The following is an 18,903-nucleotide window of genomic DNA, read 5'->3' on the forward strand; positions in this document are numbered from 1 at the left end:
GGCTCTGCCCGGCCCGTTCCGAGGGCGGAGCGGGCGGCCCCCTGCCGCGGCCGGCGCCTGCCAGGGCGTTCCCTCCCCCGCAGCACATGACCCGGCTGGCGGGGCTGGCGCGCCCGGCTGCCGAGTGCGCGGGACGGGCTGGCGAGCGCGCAGGCAGGAGCCCCGCGGAGCCGCCTCCAGCAGCAGCCCAGATGCGCGGCCGGGCGGCCGGGCAGGTAAGCGCCGCCGGCCCCCCGCACCGCGCGCCCCTTAGCCGGGGACCTTCTCTCCCCTTCCCGCCCGGCCCCGCTCCGCCTCCCCAGCCGTGGCCGGGCCAGGCTCTCGGCGAGCCCGTCCTGCCCGGCCAGCCTGCCCCGGGCCCGCTCTTGTCAAACTTTGCGGGCGCTCCCGGTCGCTCCAGCAGGCTGCGGCGCGAGCCTCCAACCCCTCGTGCTGCGAGTACTTCCTACTGCTGAGCCTGATCCCTCGGGGCAGCGCCTCCCGCCACTAGCCGTTCGCATGGCTCGTTCATGGGTCTGTGGCTGCCACCCGGGACCGAGAGACAGCTGCCGTGGTCAGCCGGGGCGCGTAGGTGTCCCAGGGAATGGTTGTGTCCTGCGTAATGGTCATTATTCAATAGAGAACTGGCCCATCTTTCTCCCCCTCTCCCAGATCTCTGGCTTTATTTCACTTCTTTATTCCCGAACAGCAGAAGACTCCGGCTGCGTGTGGAAGAGGTGCAGTGGGGCAGGATAGAGTGGGTTAATCATTGGGTTGCTGTATGCTTAACTTGCCTCTTATGCTTTTATGAGTTACTAAATGTTATCTGAGAACGGAGGTGACAGGTGTTAAAATGCTAAAGGCAGTACTCCCCTGGGATGGCTGCAAAGAGGATGCATATAGTTACCATCCCACATTTCAAAGCAACTGGATCTCACATTAAGGTCTCATTATGATACCAAATAGTCTTAGCAGGTAACACGACCTTTTTGGCCTTTAGGACATATGCAGCCCTTTCAAGTCAAGGGGAGTTTGTTTTTCCATGCACGTGAGTGGGATTTGGATCAAGGCTTTAATAATCAATCAAATTCCAATCAGGGTAAACCCAGTGCAAGGTTAGCATATTTCAGGGATCATCATTATTTATTATAAACCAAATGTGTATTGTGCCAGGCTGCTTCAGGCTCTTTTTAAGCTCAGAGATGAAGGCTTTACTCTGAGGAAATGAGGCCAGGAATGTCTGCTTGAGGCTTGAAGGAACTTGTATGAAGAAAATACACTTACAAACTGGGTTGACCCATTTTTCTAGCTGGGCTGTGTTCTCTTCACCTTTATATGTCTTTTCACCTAGGAAACTGTGGGCTGCTGCTGGCAGCTGCAGGATGAAGTCGCCTCCCTGCTGCATGTCCCTTTCTTCCCAGACGACTGGACAGGAGCCAGGGGACAGCACATCACTGGGTTCCCTGGAGTCCAGTGTCTTCAGCAGTGAGGAGGAGCAGGGGCCCTTGCTGCGGAAGGTTGCCCCTTCCTTAGACTGTTTCACCATCAATGTGGGAGGCAGCCGCTTTGTGCTATCCCAGCGAACTCTGTCTTGCTACCCAGACACCCGGCTTGGCAAGCTGGCTGTGGTGGTGTCCGCCGCTCGGGATGTCGCCTCAGGCCTCCTGGATCTCTGTGATGATGCCAACCTGGTAGAGAATGAGTACTTCTTTGACCGGAGCTCACAGGCTTTTCGTTACATCCTGAATTATTACCAGACGGGGAGGTTGCATGTGATGGAGCAGCTGTGTGCCCTCTCCTTCCTGCAGGAGATCCAGTACTGGGGTCTGGATGAGCTCAGCATTGACTCTTGCTGCAGAGACAGGTGAGGACTGGGAAAAGGAGGAGAATAGTATGTGGAGTGGATGCTTTGAGTATCAACTGCTGCTGCAGGGACAGACAGGCACTGTGTAGTGGCGGGAAGAGATCCAATGATGCAGGTTGGAGGAATTCAGCATCAGCTGCTCTGACAGGGGTTCAGCTCTGTCTCCAGCATCCATCTTACAGGGATGCTTAGATGGGTGCTGGGGAAGGAAGGAGCTGGACTCAGTGCTAGCCCCTGCTCTGTGGATGGGTGGATGTTTGACAGGGGTGGGAAGAGGTTGGAAGGAGTCTGTGGTGACTCTTACTAGAAGGCAGGTTGGCTCTGGGGGGCAGGATGATGAAATTCAGTGTGAGAGCAGTGACTGGGCAAACACTGCCATCAACTTTGGCTGAAGGGACAAGGGTGGCACGGTGTGTTCTGATGGGAGAAGGAGGCAGAAGGAAATGACGGGCTGGGAAGGAAAAGCTGAAGCAGAAGTGACAGCAGACAAAAATGTTGAATAGAGACAAGGATAAGGGATGGACGTCTGTGACAGTGGGGCTTGAATATTTATAGTCCTTTAACTTGGTGTGTTTTCCTTCATTTTGGTTAATGGTTTACTTGTTAATATTGAAGTATGGCATGTGCTAAAAGTGATCAATAAAATATCTCAAATGCCTGTGTTAAAATCCATGTAATCAGATTAATGTGAGACAAAACCAGTGCACACCTGCCCTGCCTGACAGCCCAACAATATCTGCTCCAGAATGGCTTCTGGGTGCTAGTCAATTGCAGTGATTTTTTTGGATAATTTTCAGACAGGATGATTATGCCCCTTTGGTCTAACCTGCATAACACAGGCCATAGAGTCACACCTGCTAACTCTTGCCCTTATTCTGAGGCTGAGCTAGACCATATTTGCAGAAAACCTTCCAGCCTTGATTTAAAGACTTCAAGTCTAGGTGCTAGAACGAGGAGTGCGGGGGAGGGGGTGTAGTAGCACGCACTGGCTTGAAGTGGCTTCTGTTATATGCAGGGTTTACAGTTTGGTTCAGTAGCTCTTAGCACCCCGACAACACAAATTGTTCCAGTGCCCTCAACTTGAAGGGATGAAAATCAACCACATACCTTGGTATGAGGTTTGACTGTCAACATCAGTTAGCAAATGCACCAACTACAAGCATTTATATATTGCGGGGAAAAGGATTGTCTACTGTTCCTTAGAAATCTCTTTGTTTCAAGAAAATGTTCCATAAATATGGCCCTGATTCAACAAATCATTTCACATATGCTCAAAATCCATAATAACTACTCGTTAAAGATGGCTAATTGCTGTGCTGAATCAGGATGTAAATGTTTAAATAAGGGGCAAATAACAGATATAATTAAGTAGGTTCTCAATCTACTGATAGGTTTTAGACAGACAGACCTTTGTATACAGGATTGTATGCCCCTCTCCTAAGCACTGCAACATTAAATCAAAATGACAAAGATGATGTAGAAACATAGGCCCTGAGTCTGCCAGTTTTACATGAACATTCTCTACCATCACAGTTAGTCCCATGGAAATTAAGAGTAGAATAATAGAATTGTAGGACTAGAATATCTCAGGAGGTGATCTTGTCCTGTGCTGTGCACTCATGGCAGGACTAATTATAATCTAAACCATTCCTGACAGATGTTTGTCTAACCTGCTCTTAAAAATCTCCAATGACAGAGTCCACAATCTGCTTCAGCAGCTTATTCCAGTGCTTAGCCAGCCTAACAATTAGGAAAGTTTTCCTAATGTTAAACCTAAACCTCTCTTGCTGCAACTTAAGCCATTTGTTCCTTGTCTTATCATCAGAGGTGAAGGAGAACAATTTTCTTCCTCCTCTTTGTAACACTCTTTTATGAATATGAAAACTTGTATCATATCTCCTCTTCTCCCCACTCTCAGATAGATAGATAGATAGATGCTTATATCCTGTGCTGAATCAGGACCTATCAAATTCCCTTTGAGAAGGTGTACTCTGGGGGTAGGAAGGTTTCCATGTGAAGACAGTAGCCATAATAGCGTGAACATTGTCATTCAAGGTTTATATTTTGGGTTGGTTCCTTGTGCAGGTACTTCAGGAGGAAGGAATTGAGTGAAGCCTTGGACATCAAGAAAGATGCAGAAGAGCTGGATGCACAGGAAGAGGAAGAGGATTTCTCTGGGAGTCTCTGTCCCAGTGTCAGGCAGAGACTCTGGGAAGTGCTGGAGAAGCCTGGGTCTTCTGTGGCTGCCAGGACTTTTGGCACCCTCTCTATGGCTTTTGTTGTTGTGTCCATTGCCAACATGGCCTTGATTTCTGTGGAGCTGAGCTGGTTGGCACCCCCACTCCTGGACACCCTAGAGTACGTGTGCGTTGTCTGGTTCACAGTGGAGTTTGCCCTTCGGTTTCTGTGCACACGGGATCGGTGCCGCTTCTTGAGGAGTGTGGCGAACATCATAGACCTGCTGGCTATTTTACCCTTCTACATTACCCTGCTGGTGGAGAGCATGTGCGGTGGGGAGAGCTCCCAAGACCTAGAGAATGTGGGGCGCATCGTCCAGGTGCTGAGGCTGCTTAGAGCTCTGCGTATGTTGAAACTGGGCAGACATTCCACAGGTACCTTCAGCTCATGGATTTAATACAATGTTGGTGCTAGCACCTTACAAGCCGTAAGAGAACCAAAGAAATTAGCCAAGCAAGTTAGACATGCAGACACACACAACCCTTGCAGGGTATCCAGGGTGCTGTTGCCACAGTAATAAAATTGAATCTGTAGGGAAGGGACAGAAGGGAATGACAAAATCACTGGTTACATATTCAGGGTGGTCACCTTTCTACCTTTCATCTGGTTATTTAAATACTATGCAAGAAATTTTGATCCTGTTGATTTAGCATCACTGGTGTCTATCCCATATAGAGATTAGTGTCAGAGAAAGAGGAAAATTTGAATTAATCTTATCCAAACCTGATGAGCTTCTAGTCTGAGAATGAAGTATCACTTCACCATTAAAACTGAACATAGTAACCAGTTTCTTTTGTATACGGATTTAGCTGCCACTTAACTACACATGTAAGCAGCTCAAAAGAGCTTAAATGTCAATGGTGTTAATTATAAGCGCTTCGATATTTAAGTTTCACCAGTCACCCAGGCTAAGAGCAGTAAATCAGAAACTGCTGCTCCCTATAATTCGAATGTTGTCAGAAACAGTTGTCTTCTGAAAGGGCAGACACTGCCGTTAACATAAACCTAGTAAATCAGAATAGAAATGTACACTATACAGATCTGGAGCCTGTTTCCTGTTAGTTAAAGATGACAAAATGGAGAAAGTTGTGCTTTTTTTTTTTTCATTTTGATTCTAAGGCATACATAAATGTGGTCATTAATATGGAAAGCACAGATCCTAGAATCATAGAATCCTAGGGCTAGAAGGGACCTCAGGAGGTCATCGAGGTGAGCCCCCTACCTAAAGTAGGATCAATCCTAACTAACTCATCCCAGACAGAACTTTGTCAAGCCAGGACTTAACAACCTGTAGGTATGGAGATTCCAGCACCTCGCTAGGGTTACGCATTCCAGAGCTTCACCACTCTTCTGGTGAAATAGTTTTTCCTACTATCCAACCTACACCTCTCCCACTGTAACTCAAGACCATTGCTCCTTCTTCTGCCATCTGTCACCACTGAGAACAGCCTCTCTCCGTCCTCTTTAGAGCCCCCTTTCAGGAAGTTGAAGGCTGCTATCAAATCGCCCCTCACCCTTCTCTTCTGCAAACCAAATAAGCCCAAATCCCTCTGCCTCTCCTCATAGGTCATGTCACATCTGCCCCTCTCACCTAGAAGGGTCACACACCTGCACAGCATCATCCTTGGGATACTGTGGAGACACCTCTGCAAAGTTGGGATCCATTGGGGAGTAGATGGGGATGGGGATGGGGATGGAGCAGTTTGGGGGAAGGGACAGGGTAGTCCCTGCTGTGGATGTTGGGTTGTGCCTCAGGAATGCTCATCCTCCTCTGCAAATGTTGTGAAGAAATGCCAGATCTGAACTGTTCCTGTGGGTGGCAGTGAGAAAGACATATGGGACACAACGTTGGCTCTGCAAAGATCAAGCTATGCTGGGGGAGGAGATGTGGTCATAAAGGGGACATAAAACAGGCTGTGAAGGCTGAGCAGTTGGATTTGATATGCCTGTTCACTAGCACTTCTCTGGCACAGCTCTGGTGGCACACAGGGCCAAAATCACTGCTCTATCTCCTCCAGACACACAATTACTGGCACCCTCATGCTGCTGGTTGTGCTACCAAGACTTACTGTTGCACCCCCGCAGCACCTACAGCCAAGTTTTGCAGCCCTTGCACAGGTGTGCTGAAGGAAGGCAGGACTCCCTAAAACCCTTTTTCTCCACCGTAGTGCACTTGTGCTGCAACAGCCATAGTCTGGCTTGTTGCAGAGGTCCTGATAAATAATTTGAAAAGAATGGCTTTAATATTGTAAGAAATTACACCCTACACAGCCACTGACATCTGCCATCACTGAGAACATGCTTATTGTCTCTCTAATTTGTGTTTGGCTGAAGCTAATCATCCAGAAAGGCATCCATCCTTGAACTGAAGATATTCAAAGAAGAAGAATCTACCACATCCCTTCATAGTCTTTTCCAGTAATTAATCACCCTCCCACTTAAAAAATGTGTGCCTTCTTTCCCATTTGGAGTTGTCCAGCTTTGACTTGCAACCATGGGTTCTTTTAATGACTTTTTCTGCAGACTGAAGAGCCAATTAGTACATGAGGTTTTGTTCCCTATGAAGATACTTAAAGATTGCAATCAAGTCACCACTTCATCTTTTTGCTAAACCAGTTGAGCTCTTTGTCTTTTACTGCACGGCATTTTTCCAGCCTCCAAGTCATTTTCGTGGCTTATTTCTGCATCCTCTTCCACTTTTCAACATTGTTTTTAAAAAAAGAATATGGACACTAGAACTATGTACTATATTCCAATATCAGTCTCACCCATGTCATGTTCAAAAGTAAAACAACCTCTCTGAACCCACACACTACACCCTTTTATTGTAAATCCAGCAAACAAAAACATGAGAAGAAAGTCCTGAAGTTCACTGATACTTTCAGAAAGAGCAATGCTGACAGTATTTGACTTGCAACTCTTCCTCTCTGTGTCAGTAAGAAACTAGTTACTCATCTTTTCTAGTGATAAGTTTTGCAAGGTGCTGAATGCTACTAACTTTCTTGGAGATAGAGGGTTCTCAGGTCTGGTCTTCATACCTGGTCTCCATGTAGCTTTTGCACCATTATAACTATATTGAGCAATATAGTTAGAAGTGATAAATCCCCTAAGGTGGATGAATTTAGACCATTATACAGATGTTTATGTGGTATAGCTTATTCCCCTGAATTTACAAGAATTTTCTGTACCAGTATGAGCTAAACCAATACAACAAAACTATGTAGACAAGCCCTGAGGTGTGGTAGGGAGAAAGAATGCACCAAACCAAGGGCTTTTTGTGTCTTCTTGAAAACAGAGATTGGCCGAAAAGCAACAAGAAATCTCAAACACATTGGTGTTTCAAATTCCCAGAGACTCCAACAGCTGTCTGAGACCGACAAAAAAATATATGAATTCAATCTTAGATTCCAGCATTATTTGGTTTAGTTGGAGCTCAGTGGGGTAATTTGTAACTATTGCTTTTCTCCTTCTCATTAAGAAACACTGTTAATGATTTTTTTAAATTAGTGGGAAAAACAATTTGTCACAAAATAATAACATCTTCTTTGAGCAAGAAGATACATTACAGCAACCTGGGTTTTCTTAACTGGCTTTAGAGGATGCCCCATTTTGTGAATACGATTTGTTTTTAATTTTTGGGAGCACTTATTCCTTTGCATATTTATTGTATTTGCTTTCCCTCCCCCTGCACTGGCCAACCAAAGGGGAATGGGCACATCTGTCTTTGTCCAGTGCAAGTCTCTGCACGCTCATGCTCCCACACACTCACTCATCTTTCTCACAGGGCTACAAGTGAGGCAAAGGGAGGTGTGAAGTTGGACAAAGGTAATCTTATGCCTGATCCCTGTACCCCAAAGTGAATGGATCATTTTCCTCATAACATGTTACTCATGCTACACCGTAATCAAAAAGGTGTATCTGACAGAGCTGGCATAAGAGAAGAAGTCATGAGATGTGTATCTCCCACACCTGTCTTTGCCCATCTACCCCATCTCTCTGATATGATTTGTGATTAGCCCCTTAGTAATCTCTACACTCAACCCCAATATCTGGTTTTTTTTCCATTTCAAAATAATGACCATAAATCAGAAACCCATGATTTTTATTCCTTTAATAATCATGTTTTCCCAGTGAGTGTCTGAAAAGCATTGCCATCTCATACATCCATTCCTGAAGCAGAAACGTGAGGTGCATGGTTTCTAGCTTTCAGAACAAGTGCTTCTTAACAGAGGTATGAAGACAGTTACACGGATCAACCTACTGACAGCACTTCTTGTCTTCCAGGCTTGCGATCCCTTGGGATGACTATTGCCCAGTGTTACGAAGAGGTTGGCCTACTGCTGCTTTTTCTCTCCGTGGGAATCTCTATATTTTCCACTGTGGAGTATTTTGTGGAACAAGGTGTCCCTGGCACAACTTTCACCAGTGTACCCTGTGCGTGGTGGTGGGCAACAACTTCCATGACAACCGTTGGTTACGGAGACATTAGACCAGACACTACCACTGGGAAGGTAGTGGCCTTTATGTGTATATTATCGGGAATATTAGTCTTGGCTTTGCCTATAGCTATAATTAACGACCGTTTTTCTGCTTGTTATTTTACGCTGAAGATAAAGGAGGCTGCTCTTCGACAGCGTGAAGCTTTAAAGAAGCTCACAAAGAACACATCCAGTGACTCAAATATCAATGTTAATTTGAGAGACATATATGCTCGCAGTATCATGGATATGTTACGGTTAAGAAGCAGAGAGAGAGCAAGCACTAGGAGTAGTGGTGGAGACGATTTTTGGTTTTGATTTTGTAAGATCTTGTAAATAGCAGATAGACAACTGTAAGGTGGGGTTGTGAAGAGCAGAACAGCTGTTGTTTCACATTAGTCACTCTTAGCATATTTGCTTACCAGTTTGCAATTAGTATAGATCAAAGGCATAAGTCAAAAGCTGGGAACTCTCTGTGCGGGCTCTGAAATTTGTTTTCACAGTTGGTTCTTGAACTGGAAGAATATAGTGGACCCATCAAAGTGAAAAAATCATATAGGTATTTGCCTATGAGTCTTATATTCTTGCTAACATACAGTAATAAATTTACAAACACACACACCAAGGCACAAAAAGGGAGGAAGGTGGCTTTGGTGAACAGGGTGAGCAAATTAAAAGTACTTGAAAAGCAAAAGTTTGTGAAGTAAAGCACTGGCAACATTTGTGATGGCTTTTATGCTATGTATTGTTGTTTTGGATATAAACAAGTCATGGAGCGGGGGGTGATTCTCATCTTCATTCTGGCTTCAGTGGCATAGAGGGACTGTAATAGGCTGGAGGAAGAAACCTCCCCAGTTCAGCAGCAGCCTAGACCCAGCAGAAGCAAGCTCCCTCGGATGCCCGGATGTAGGGCATATGCTTATACCAGAACAGGTAATGGAAAAGGGTTTGGCTGTGATGACCAGTATAATACAGATTCTGGGGTGGAAAAGTAGCCATAAGTTAGAGCAGCCTCTGAAACTACTCTAGCGTATATCTGGGTCTATTTCAGCATTTGTAATGCGAAAATGACTTTTGTTCCAGTCCCCAAGAGCTGTTCTTTGTGTGTTGTGCCTACCAAGAGGCACAGCCCAGAAGCTGCCATCATAGAATTCGAGATGAGTGTTACCCGTATTTGCCTTACTAAGCACTTTTCTCAGTTTTGAGGTGACACTGAATTAAAAAAATACCATATTTAGAAACTGTAGCATTAAAAAGTACAGGGGAAGAATTTAATTAATTTAAATTAACTGAGTTCTCACCAAAAGCATCACCTGACATCAGAAGCAGCAAAAGGTCTCTTTTTAGTCCCAGAGGAAATAAGATACTGGTTTCAGCTGATCTCATAGACATCAGTAGGGGCTGTGGGTGGCTCAGGGCCCAATATCAGGTCTAGGTAAGTTAATAGGTTTCCTGAAGCATTAGAGGAATTCTACATGAAATACACATACTTTCCCTCTTGCCCTCTTCCCTGTTCTGTGGTCGGCGAGTGTTTTTTTTCATCTAGTTAGACAAGAAAAGCTGAACTTCCCTTACTTTAGCAAACCGGAGTTTTGCTTACATCTTATTTGCATTACCAAGAGACAATGTACCATTAGATATAACTTAATGACATAATGAACTACATCAAAAACTGCAACACCCCAATTTCTTTAGTCTTACAGATAATACAAGTGTATGCATCAATGTACTGAATGTGTTTGAAATAAAATTTAACAAACACCCAAAAACAACCATGCAGTAAATGCAGGTAATCTGACTTGCTGCATTATTCAGGGCACCTAAATAAAATTTGCTTTTAGGACATAAATGGATGAACAAAGTTGCCTTTAAGAAACATTGAATAACTCTGATTTTGAATTATTAATATGATTATCTAGCCATCGAACACAAACTCCCTTGCAAAATTATACAGCAATGTCAGTAAACAATTGCACAGCTCCAACGTGCGTGCATTGCTAATAGAAATTCAACACTAAGCTTAACCATTTCCTACTGTTTTTTTGGTCAACAGTTTGGTTTCGAGGCAATGCAATATGTTTGATGAGCTGCTGGTTCCAACAGTAATGAGGTGGCAAGATTGGGTCTGATCGCACTTCTGAAATGGTCTACATCAGTGGTTCTCAAACTTCAGCAACCAGAGGACTCCCATTTTGAGTTAAAAAATGTCATGGACCCCAACCTGGCTTCTTATTTTTCCCTGAGGGTTGCTCAACTCCCATTCAGCTTCAGGCTCCGTTCCCAGTCCATCCCTTTCTCGAAGGCCCCATCACCACCCCACCTCTTCCCACCCCTGCCTGAGCCCTGCACCCCTCTTCCCCACTTCTTTCTACCCCTTACTCTATCTCTGCTCCTTCCACTTCCTCCCAGTGCCTCCTGTACACACTGAACAGCTGTTCTGCAGTGTGCATAAGGCACTGAGATGTAGGTGGAGGAGTAGATCAGTGGTGCTGATGTTCCCAGGCATGACTTGCAGACTTTAAGTGGACTAGACACAGAAATTACTGAGTGAGGTTCTATGACCCATTAAGCAAGGGGACAGAGTGAATGATGATAAAGATTGCTTGTGGCCTAAAAAAATCAATCAATCAATTTAATATATGGCAAAATATCCCTGGATGTTAATGGTACAGGATCCAACCTGTAGTAAAAGGTTATAATGGAGTCTATTTGAAGTTATGTGAGGGGATCGTTGGTGCTATTTCAGTGCCTCTTGGAGCACTCAATGTCCTACTTTAAGTTTTACCGGTCATCAAGGGAAGTAAATCCAAAACTGCAGCTCCTGCAACTGCACACTCTGTTTCTTATTCAGAACTTGTTCCACAGCTGCTTTCTACACCTTTTGAAGCATCCGACCACTGTTGGGCATAGGCTACTCTAATAGATGGACCACTGATTTGATCGGCAGTGGCAATTCCTGTGTTTCTATGGTGCTTCCTCTTAGAACATCGCTACGAAGCTTTCACTTATGGATTTAGGCACCTAACCTTAGGCCACAAATTTGGCCTAAGTGATTTCTCCAAAGGTCTCATAACAGATCAGTGGCAGAAGCATGGGTAGAACTCAGGGGGCCCCTGTTCCTAGTCTTATGTTCAAACCACTGGATCTTGCTGCTTGCTGTGCTTGGAATAGGCATGCACAGGGCAGGAAGCCATTCCATTTAAACATTCCCATTGTTCAGGGGTCTTCTGAATGAGGTAGGTGATGGGGGAGAAAAGTTAGATCAGTAGTAATTATATCCAAGGAGGAGAAGTGAGATTTGCATGCCTTTTGCCAGCAGGGGCTTTTCATGTGCAGGGAAAAGTAGACAATGTTTGCACAGTTTCCTCCAGCTGTATTCTTGTTGGGAGAAAAGAGCTTTTATCTGCACCCTGTACTGAACTTTGTTAAAAAGGACTGACAGGGAGGTGGTGTGCTGGCCATTGTGCCAGTACCCCTTCTCCAGCAAGGGCTTTACTTTCTCTCAAAGAATGTCTGTTGCTGATTCCTTCCCCCTAATCTAGTGATAAAAGTCCCCTGAAATACTTGTGGTGAAGTCATGTGAAAATTTCCCAAATCTAAGTTAGGGCCCTCATTGCACAAAGAAGTAAATGGAAACAATGAAAAGGATGCTGATGTTTCACAGGCACACTATGCATCTAGGGTTTCCTGGACATGACACCTTTTTGATCCTCCAGTCTTCATCCAAACAGATATTTGAAATATGAAAAGCTTCCCTGAGCAGCTACAACCACTTCCATGGAAGTTGTGGGAAAGGATCTGCAAAGGACTGCTGGGTTGGGCTTCAGGGTTATAGAGGAATCCCCGAGAACAGTGTTTCTCAGACTTGGGGTCCCACCTCAAAAGGGAATGTTAAGACAAGTTCAGGAGGGTCACTAGTAGGGCCATTACACAGTTGGAGTTGCTGGCTATGATCTGTTCTTTAGTCCTCTGATCCCCATCCAGGCGTACTTTGGAAATATGAAAAAATGTCCATAATTTTTCTTTGCCCTCAAGGCTGGGTGGCTGGCACGACAGCTGCTCTCCACCTCCCAGACTGGAAAACATTGCCACTGCCTGCAGCAGCTCAAAAGAAAGGGTGGCAATACCATAACATGCTGCACTTCCTTCTGCACTGTCACTGTTTGCCACATAGATGGGGCACCTGATCAATTGCCAACACTTTGTCTGTGTCTACACGGGAGCCCACCATCAAAAGAGCAAAACTGAAATTCAGAAATCAATATGCCGCCTTTCAAAAGAACACAGCCACATGGCAAAGGCGGATCGCAGTTCTAACCCACTCTCTCAAAGACCCCATCCCATTATTTCGAAAGAGAGTGTCCACACGTGTACGAGCGCTCTTTCGAAAGAAGGGAAGCGGAGATGCCGTGGATGGGGTCACATGGCCGCCAAACCCTTCAGGGGCCTGCAGCCAGCTGCCGCCTTAAAGGGCCCCTCTTAATTTCCCCCACCCTGCACTAGCTGAGGCCTGCCGAGCTGCCAGGAGCAATGCAGGACCCCAGCACAGCAGCACCATGGCCAACAACACCCTGCTTCTCACACTGGATGCAGACATCATGGGCACTGTTGCCCACGTTGTCTGCACAGTTGCTGCAGCTGCTCCCCCCTCCTCCTTGAGAAACAGAACAGCCCCCCTGAGGACACAGTGCACACCCAGCCTGCACCCCACCCCCTTGCACCCCAGCGCCTGTGGCGCCACCCCAGCAGCATGGACTGGTAGGAGCGACTGGTTCTGGGGCAGTGGGATGATGCCACCTGGCTCCAGAACTTTCGCATGAGCCGAGACACCTTCCAGGAGCTGTGTCACTGGCTGGCACTTGCACTGAGGCATCAGGACACCACCATGAGGCCTGCACTCCCCCTCAAGAAGCGATTTGCAATTGCGGTGTGGAAACTGGCCACCCCGGACTCCTACCGCTCAGTGGGCCACCAGTTCAGGGTGGGCAAGGCCACTGTTAGAGTGGTGCTCATGGAGGTAAGCCAGGCCCGGGGCACACTCCCACCACAGAAAGAGGGAAGGGGGCCCATGGGCACAGGGACCCCTCGGGGGTCGCTAGCTGGGAGAGTGGGAGCGGGGTTGCTGGCTGGTAGGGGGGCAGGAGAGGGTCACTGGCTGGGAACACCCTGCCATACCCTCACGAGAGTGCACGACCTCCCTCCCTACAGGTTGTCCATGCCCTGAATGCCATGCTTGTGCACCAGGTCATCTGCACTGGGGACCTGGATGTCATCATCGAGGGTTTCTCCTCATTGGGTTTCCCAAACTGCTTTGGTGCCCTGGACGGGATGCACATCCCCATCCGTGCCACACCACACAGCTCCGGCTGCTATATCAACCGGAAGAGCTACCACTCATGGTCCTCCAGGCCCTGGTGGACCACAAAGGCTGGTTCATGGACATCTATGTGGGTTGGTTGGGATGAACCCACAATGCCAGGGTCTTCCTCAACTCTGGCCTGTGCTGGCCTATGGAGGCTGGCACCTTCATTCCCCCAGAGGAAAATGCCTGGTGGGAACACCACCATGCCACTATGCATAGTTGTGGATGTGGCATATCCCCTACTTCTGTGGCTGATGCGGCCCTATACTGGCCACCTCGACCTCAGCAGGCAGGCCTTCAACACCCACTCAACAAGGCCGAGCATGTGGTTGAGCAGGCCTTTGGGCACCTCAAGGGGCAGTGGCAGTGCCTTCTTGCCCACCTCGAGGTGGGGATGCGCAACGTCCCACAAGTGGTGGGCACCTGGTGCATCCTCCACAACATTGTGGAGGCCAAGGGGGATGCCTACATCCAGGGGTAGGCAGCTGAGACCACCATGGGGTTCGAGCGGCTGGCCGCTGTTGCCAGCTGCCAGGCGAACCGTGATGGTGTCCGGATCTGGGAGGCCCTTCATGTAAGTCTCGCCCTGGGGCCACAGTGACCACCACGATGTCCACTGCTCCCCCCCCCCATACATCCACCCCCCACCACATGCACCACCACCACCACCGTGCCCATACCTCCCCCGCGGGACCATGGAACACGGGCATTGGTGCACAATATAAACTTTTACCAACAATAAGCCATAAAAAACTGTGGCATAAATGTCCAACTATTTACAATGTGAGTGGGGGGACACCCCTATATGTTGCAGGGCAGGGGGCCTGAACTTGGAGGGGGGTAGGGAGGGGGCCAGAACTGGGAGAGGGGGGCGGGGGACCTGAACTTGGAGGGGGGTGAGGAGGGGGCCAGAATTGGGAGGGTCACTCGGGCAAGGGGGTTGTGGGCTGAGAGTCACACCAGCCCTGAAATCCCCTTCCCCCCGCCGGTAGTGGGTGCCACAGCAGGGCTGGGATGGGCAGGGAGCACCAGAAGATAGGGGCATGGTGGGATGGCAGAGTGGGCATCGGTGTGGGGTGGGGTGGAGGACTCTGGGGGGAGTGTGGGGTGAGCAGGGGACCCTGGGTGGGACCTTTCTGGGGGGGGAGCCCTGCGGGGGGCTCAGGAGATTAGGCAGCTGGGGTGGGGTGCAGAGGGCCAGGAGCCAGGCCACATTGCCCACATGCTCCTGCAAAGTCCCATGGATGGCATCCAGGTGGGACATAAGCTGGTCCCTGGCCTCCCTCTGCCACACCAGGTTGGACTTCTCCAGACGGAGGTGGTGCTCCCTAAACTCTTCCTGGTGGAGGTTGGCGGGGTCATCCCCCATGTGCCACTGCAACCTTCGGCTGCGCACCTGGCATGATGTTGCTGCTGAAGGTGCCCAGGCCCTGTCCGATGCCTCTGGGGGGCTCTCAGGGACCACTGACACCAATGGGCTGTGTGGGCCCTCACTTGCTGCACCTGGAAGGGGTGATGGATATAGCATGTCAGCCTCCAAGCAGGACCTCGTCCCCTATTACCCCTCGGTACCCTGTCCCCCTGAGGCCCCGCCTCCCCCAAACCTCGCCCCCCCCAAGGCCTGGCCATGGTGGGAATGGCACCCCTGTGGTGTCAAGTGCACACAGGCTTCCCCCGACAGGTGGGACCATTCTTGGGTGTGGGCTGGTCCGTGGGCCTCCCACTGGGCAACTGGGTGCCTGGAACTGTCCACAGGTCCAGGTGCTGTGTGGCACTGGCAGGTGCACAAGGCATGTTTGGGGCTATGGCCAGCCAGGGTGTCTGGACCTGGGCCTCCAGGCCTGTGCCCGGTCCACAGGCAGGGGTGCCACCCCTGCCCTGCCCACTGGGGTGCTGGCCCCACTGTGCACTTACTGGGGGGATCTCCGGGGCTGCCCGGCTCCCTATGGCCCAGCTGGATGACTGCAAGGGGACGTCGATGACAAGGTCGTCCTCTTCGCTGGACCAGTCCGAGGTGGTGTCTGCCCCTGGCTCGGGCTGGCTGGTCCTGGCTCCTGCAGCGTCTCCAGTTCGGGCTGGTCTGCCAAGCTGCCCAGGACCACTTTGGGTGGGGAGCTGTCCTGGGGCCCCAGGATGCTGTGGAGCTCCCTATAGTAGGGGCAGGTGGAGGGGCCTGCCCCCTGAGCGCCCAGCCTCTTCCTGGACCCGGGCATAGCTCTACCAGAGCTCCTTCACTTTGCTCCAGATTTGCCCCAGGGTCCACTCCAGGTGGCCTTGGCTGGTCAGTCTCCTGGGCCAGGTGGGCGAAGGCATCAGCATTCCTCTGCTTTACCCCCATCTCCCAGAGGACCTCCTCTTCTCTCCAGAGGCCCAGGAGGTCTCTGAGTTTGTGGTCCATCCAGGAGGGGGCCCTCTTCTTTTTTTCGTGGATGGACCACTGGGAGCCCTTTGGGGGGTCTGAGGGGGGGCCCTGGGGCTTGGGAGACTGCCGGGCACTGGCCATGTGCCTGTCACTATCGCTGGGAGCAGCTGAGAGGACATGCTGCCCGGGACTCGTGCTTTCACAGCTTGCCTGCTCTCAGCTTCCTGCCATGGGGTTTCTGGTCTGTGCGGCTTTAAGAGTGGCTGGACACGTGGGTCATAGAGCTCTCCACACTCAGGCTGGGCACCGTCATGGAGGACTCCTCTTTCGAACGAGCAGGCCATGGCGCATCTACATGTGCCAGATTTCGACGTTGTTTTTCAATGGGTGGCGCTCTTCCCGTATGGGATCGGGGTCCAGATTTCGATGTCTGGGCTGCCTTCCTTCGATTTCAAATCGAAAGAGCGCATGGCACGTGTAGATGCTCCCTTTGTTCTTTCAAAAGAGGGATGGTCTTTTCAAAATACTGTGCTCGTGTAGACACACCGTTCCTGGCCACCCCCCTTAGAAGGCAATGCTACTTCCATAAGTGGCACACAAGGAAGGGATGCAATACCATGCCATGTCACCCTTCCTTTTCCACCACTGCTGGCGATGGCATTGCCTTTCTGGTGTCTCAGGTACAGTGGCCATGAAATTCAATGTCACCTTTCCATTTGCACTGCTTCTGGCTGTGGCACTGCCTTCCGAGGTAGGTATCTGGCCAATGGCACCCACTTGCTGGCCACCCACCACCACCAGCAATGCAGAAGTAAGGGAGACAATACCATATCTTTCCAACCGTCCTGTGCTGTTGCTAGTGGTGGCACGGACTTCTGAGCTGGGTGATCTGCAAGCAGCCACTGCTCTGCTGCTGCACAGATCCAAAGGCAGTGCCATCACGAGCAGCACAGCAAAAGGAAGAGTGGAAATACCATAACATGTCACCCTTCCTTCCAAACTGGGTCCCCAGACAGGGTACTCCCAGTCACTGCTCTCCAGACACTCAGCTTGGAAGGGCAGAAAAAATCACAGACACTTTTAATATTTCCAATATCTGTCCAAAGGAAGATCTGAGGACAACAAAAAAAAAAAAGGGTCATGGCTGGGAATACCTGGACAGCTAGTGACCTAATCATGGCCATCCAACACTAGTGTTGTGACCCCTGTTTGGGTTGGGAGCCGCAGTTGGAGAAAGGCTGCATTTGGGGATTTCCCAATGATCTTGAGGTTTAACATAGCCAACAGCTTCTGGCAGGCTGTTTCCTACAACTTCCATTGAATAGGTCATAAATAGGGGCCTACCAAATTCTCCGTGCATTCTGGTCAATTTCACAACCAGTAGTTTCCCAAGTTGGTTAGTTTCACAATTTTGGAAGTTTGCACCTGGAATTTCATGGTGTTCTAATCATACCATTCTTGAACCACAGTAATGCTGTGTGCGCTGTAGGGAAGAGTTTGAAAAGTTGTGGGGAGGTCCCAGGAATGCCATATTCACTTCTGTGCACCCTTCAGGGCAGGGCAGGGCAGGGCAGGCCAGGGCTAGATTAGATGAAATCCTCATTTCTGCACTGCCTCTCAAGGTGGCTTTGGTCTCCATACCAACTACATTTTTTTTTTCCAAATCACTGTTTCCCAAACTGGAGTCCCCATCCTGTAAGAATGGCTTACATTCTTCCTCCTTAGATGTATATATTTACCTTCAGCTGTATTAAAATGAATGTTGTTTGCCTGTGTGCAGGTTACCATTCTGTATCAGTGGCCTGCCCTCCTCTTTGTTTTCTACACCCTCTCAAAATTTGTGTCATTTGCTGACTTTACTGGGGATGATTTAATGTGGCGGGCCTTGATAAAGATGTTAAACAGCATAGGGGCAGCAGCCAATTTTTGCTGGCCTCCGCTAGAAAAACACCTGCTCAGTGACAATCCTCTGTTTACAATTATGTTTCGAGGTCTAGCAACAAGTTTTTAACTCATGTAATGTTTTTCATGTTAATTTTAAACTCCAGAATTTTTGAGAGACTAGTTGCTATTTTACAACATTAAGGCTACGTCTACACGTGCACGCTACATCAAAATAGCTTATTTCGATGTAGCGACATCGAAATAGTCTATTTCGATGAATAACATCTACACGTCCTCCAGGGCTGGCAATGTCGACGTTCAACTTCGACGTTGTGCAGCACCACATCGAAATAGGCGCTGCAAGGGAACGTCTACACACCAAAGCGGCCCACATCGAAATAAGGGTGCCAGGAACAGCTGCTGACAGGGTCACAGGGCGGACTCAACAACAAGCTGCTCCCTTAAAGGGCCCCTCCCTGACACAGTTGCACTAAACAACACAAGATCCATAGAGCCGACAACTGGTTGCAGACCCTGTGCATGCAGCATGGATCCCCAGCTGCAGCAGCAGCAGCCAGAAGCCCTGGGCTAAGGGCTGCTGCACACGGTGACCACAGAGCCCCGCAGGGGCTGGAGAGAGAGCGCCTCTCAACCCCTCAGCTGATGGTCGCCATGGCGGACCCCGCTATTTCGACGTTGCAGGACACGGATCGGCTACACGTGCCCTACTTCAATG

The 18,903-nt window shown here is 49.0% G+C and overlaps 1 protein-coding gene across 1 annotated transcript; it reads left to right on the forward strand.

The window, feature by feature from the left end:
- Nucleotides 1-200: 200 nt before the first annotated feature.
- KCNV1 (potassium voltage-gated channel modifier subfamily V member 1) lies at nucleotides 201-8,877 on the forward strand. The gene is made up of 4 exons (XM_074985646.1): nucleotides 201-215; nucleotides 1,331-1,843; nucleotides 3,929-4,455; nucleotides 8,366-8,877. Exons 2-4 carry the CDS (start codon nucleotides 1,362-1,364, stop codon nucleotides 8,875-8,877), a joined length of 1,521 nt encoding a protein of 506 aa, XP_074841747.1. The 5' UTR covers nucleotides 201-215; nucleotides 1,331-1,361.
- Nucleotides 8,878-18,903: the final 10,026 nt, after the last annotated feature.

This window comes from Carettochelys insculpta, chromosome 2 (genome assembly GCF_033958435.1).
Source record: "Carettochelys insculpta isolate YL-2023 chromosome 2, ASM3395843v1, whole genome shotgun sequence".
NCBI lineage: Eukaryota > Metazoa > Chordata > Testudines > Carettochelyidae > Carettochelys > Carettochelys insculpta.

Excerpts from the sequence above, each read along its gene's own strand:
- KCNV1 (XM_074985646.1), top strand. The coding sequence starts at position 1,362 with ATGAAGTCGCCTCCCTGCTGCATGTCCCTTTCTTCCCAGACGACTGGA. Across the intron at positions 1,844-3,928 it reads GACTCTTGCTGCAGAGACAG|GTACTTCAGGAGGAAGGAAT; the intron begins GTGAGGACTGGG and ends TTCCTTGTGCAG. Across the intron at positions 4,456-8,365 it reads ACTGGGCAGACATTCCACAG|GCTTGCGATCCCTTGGGATG; the intron begins GTACCTTCAGCT and ends CTTGTCTTCCAG.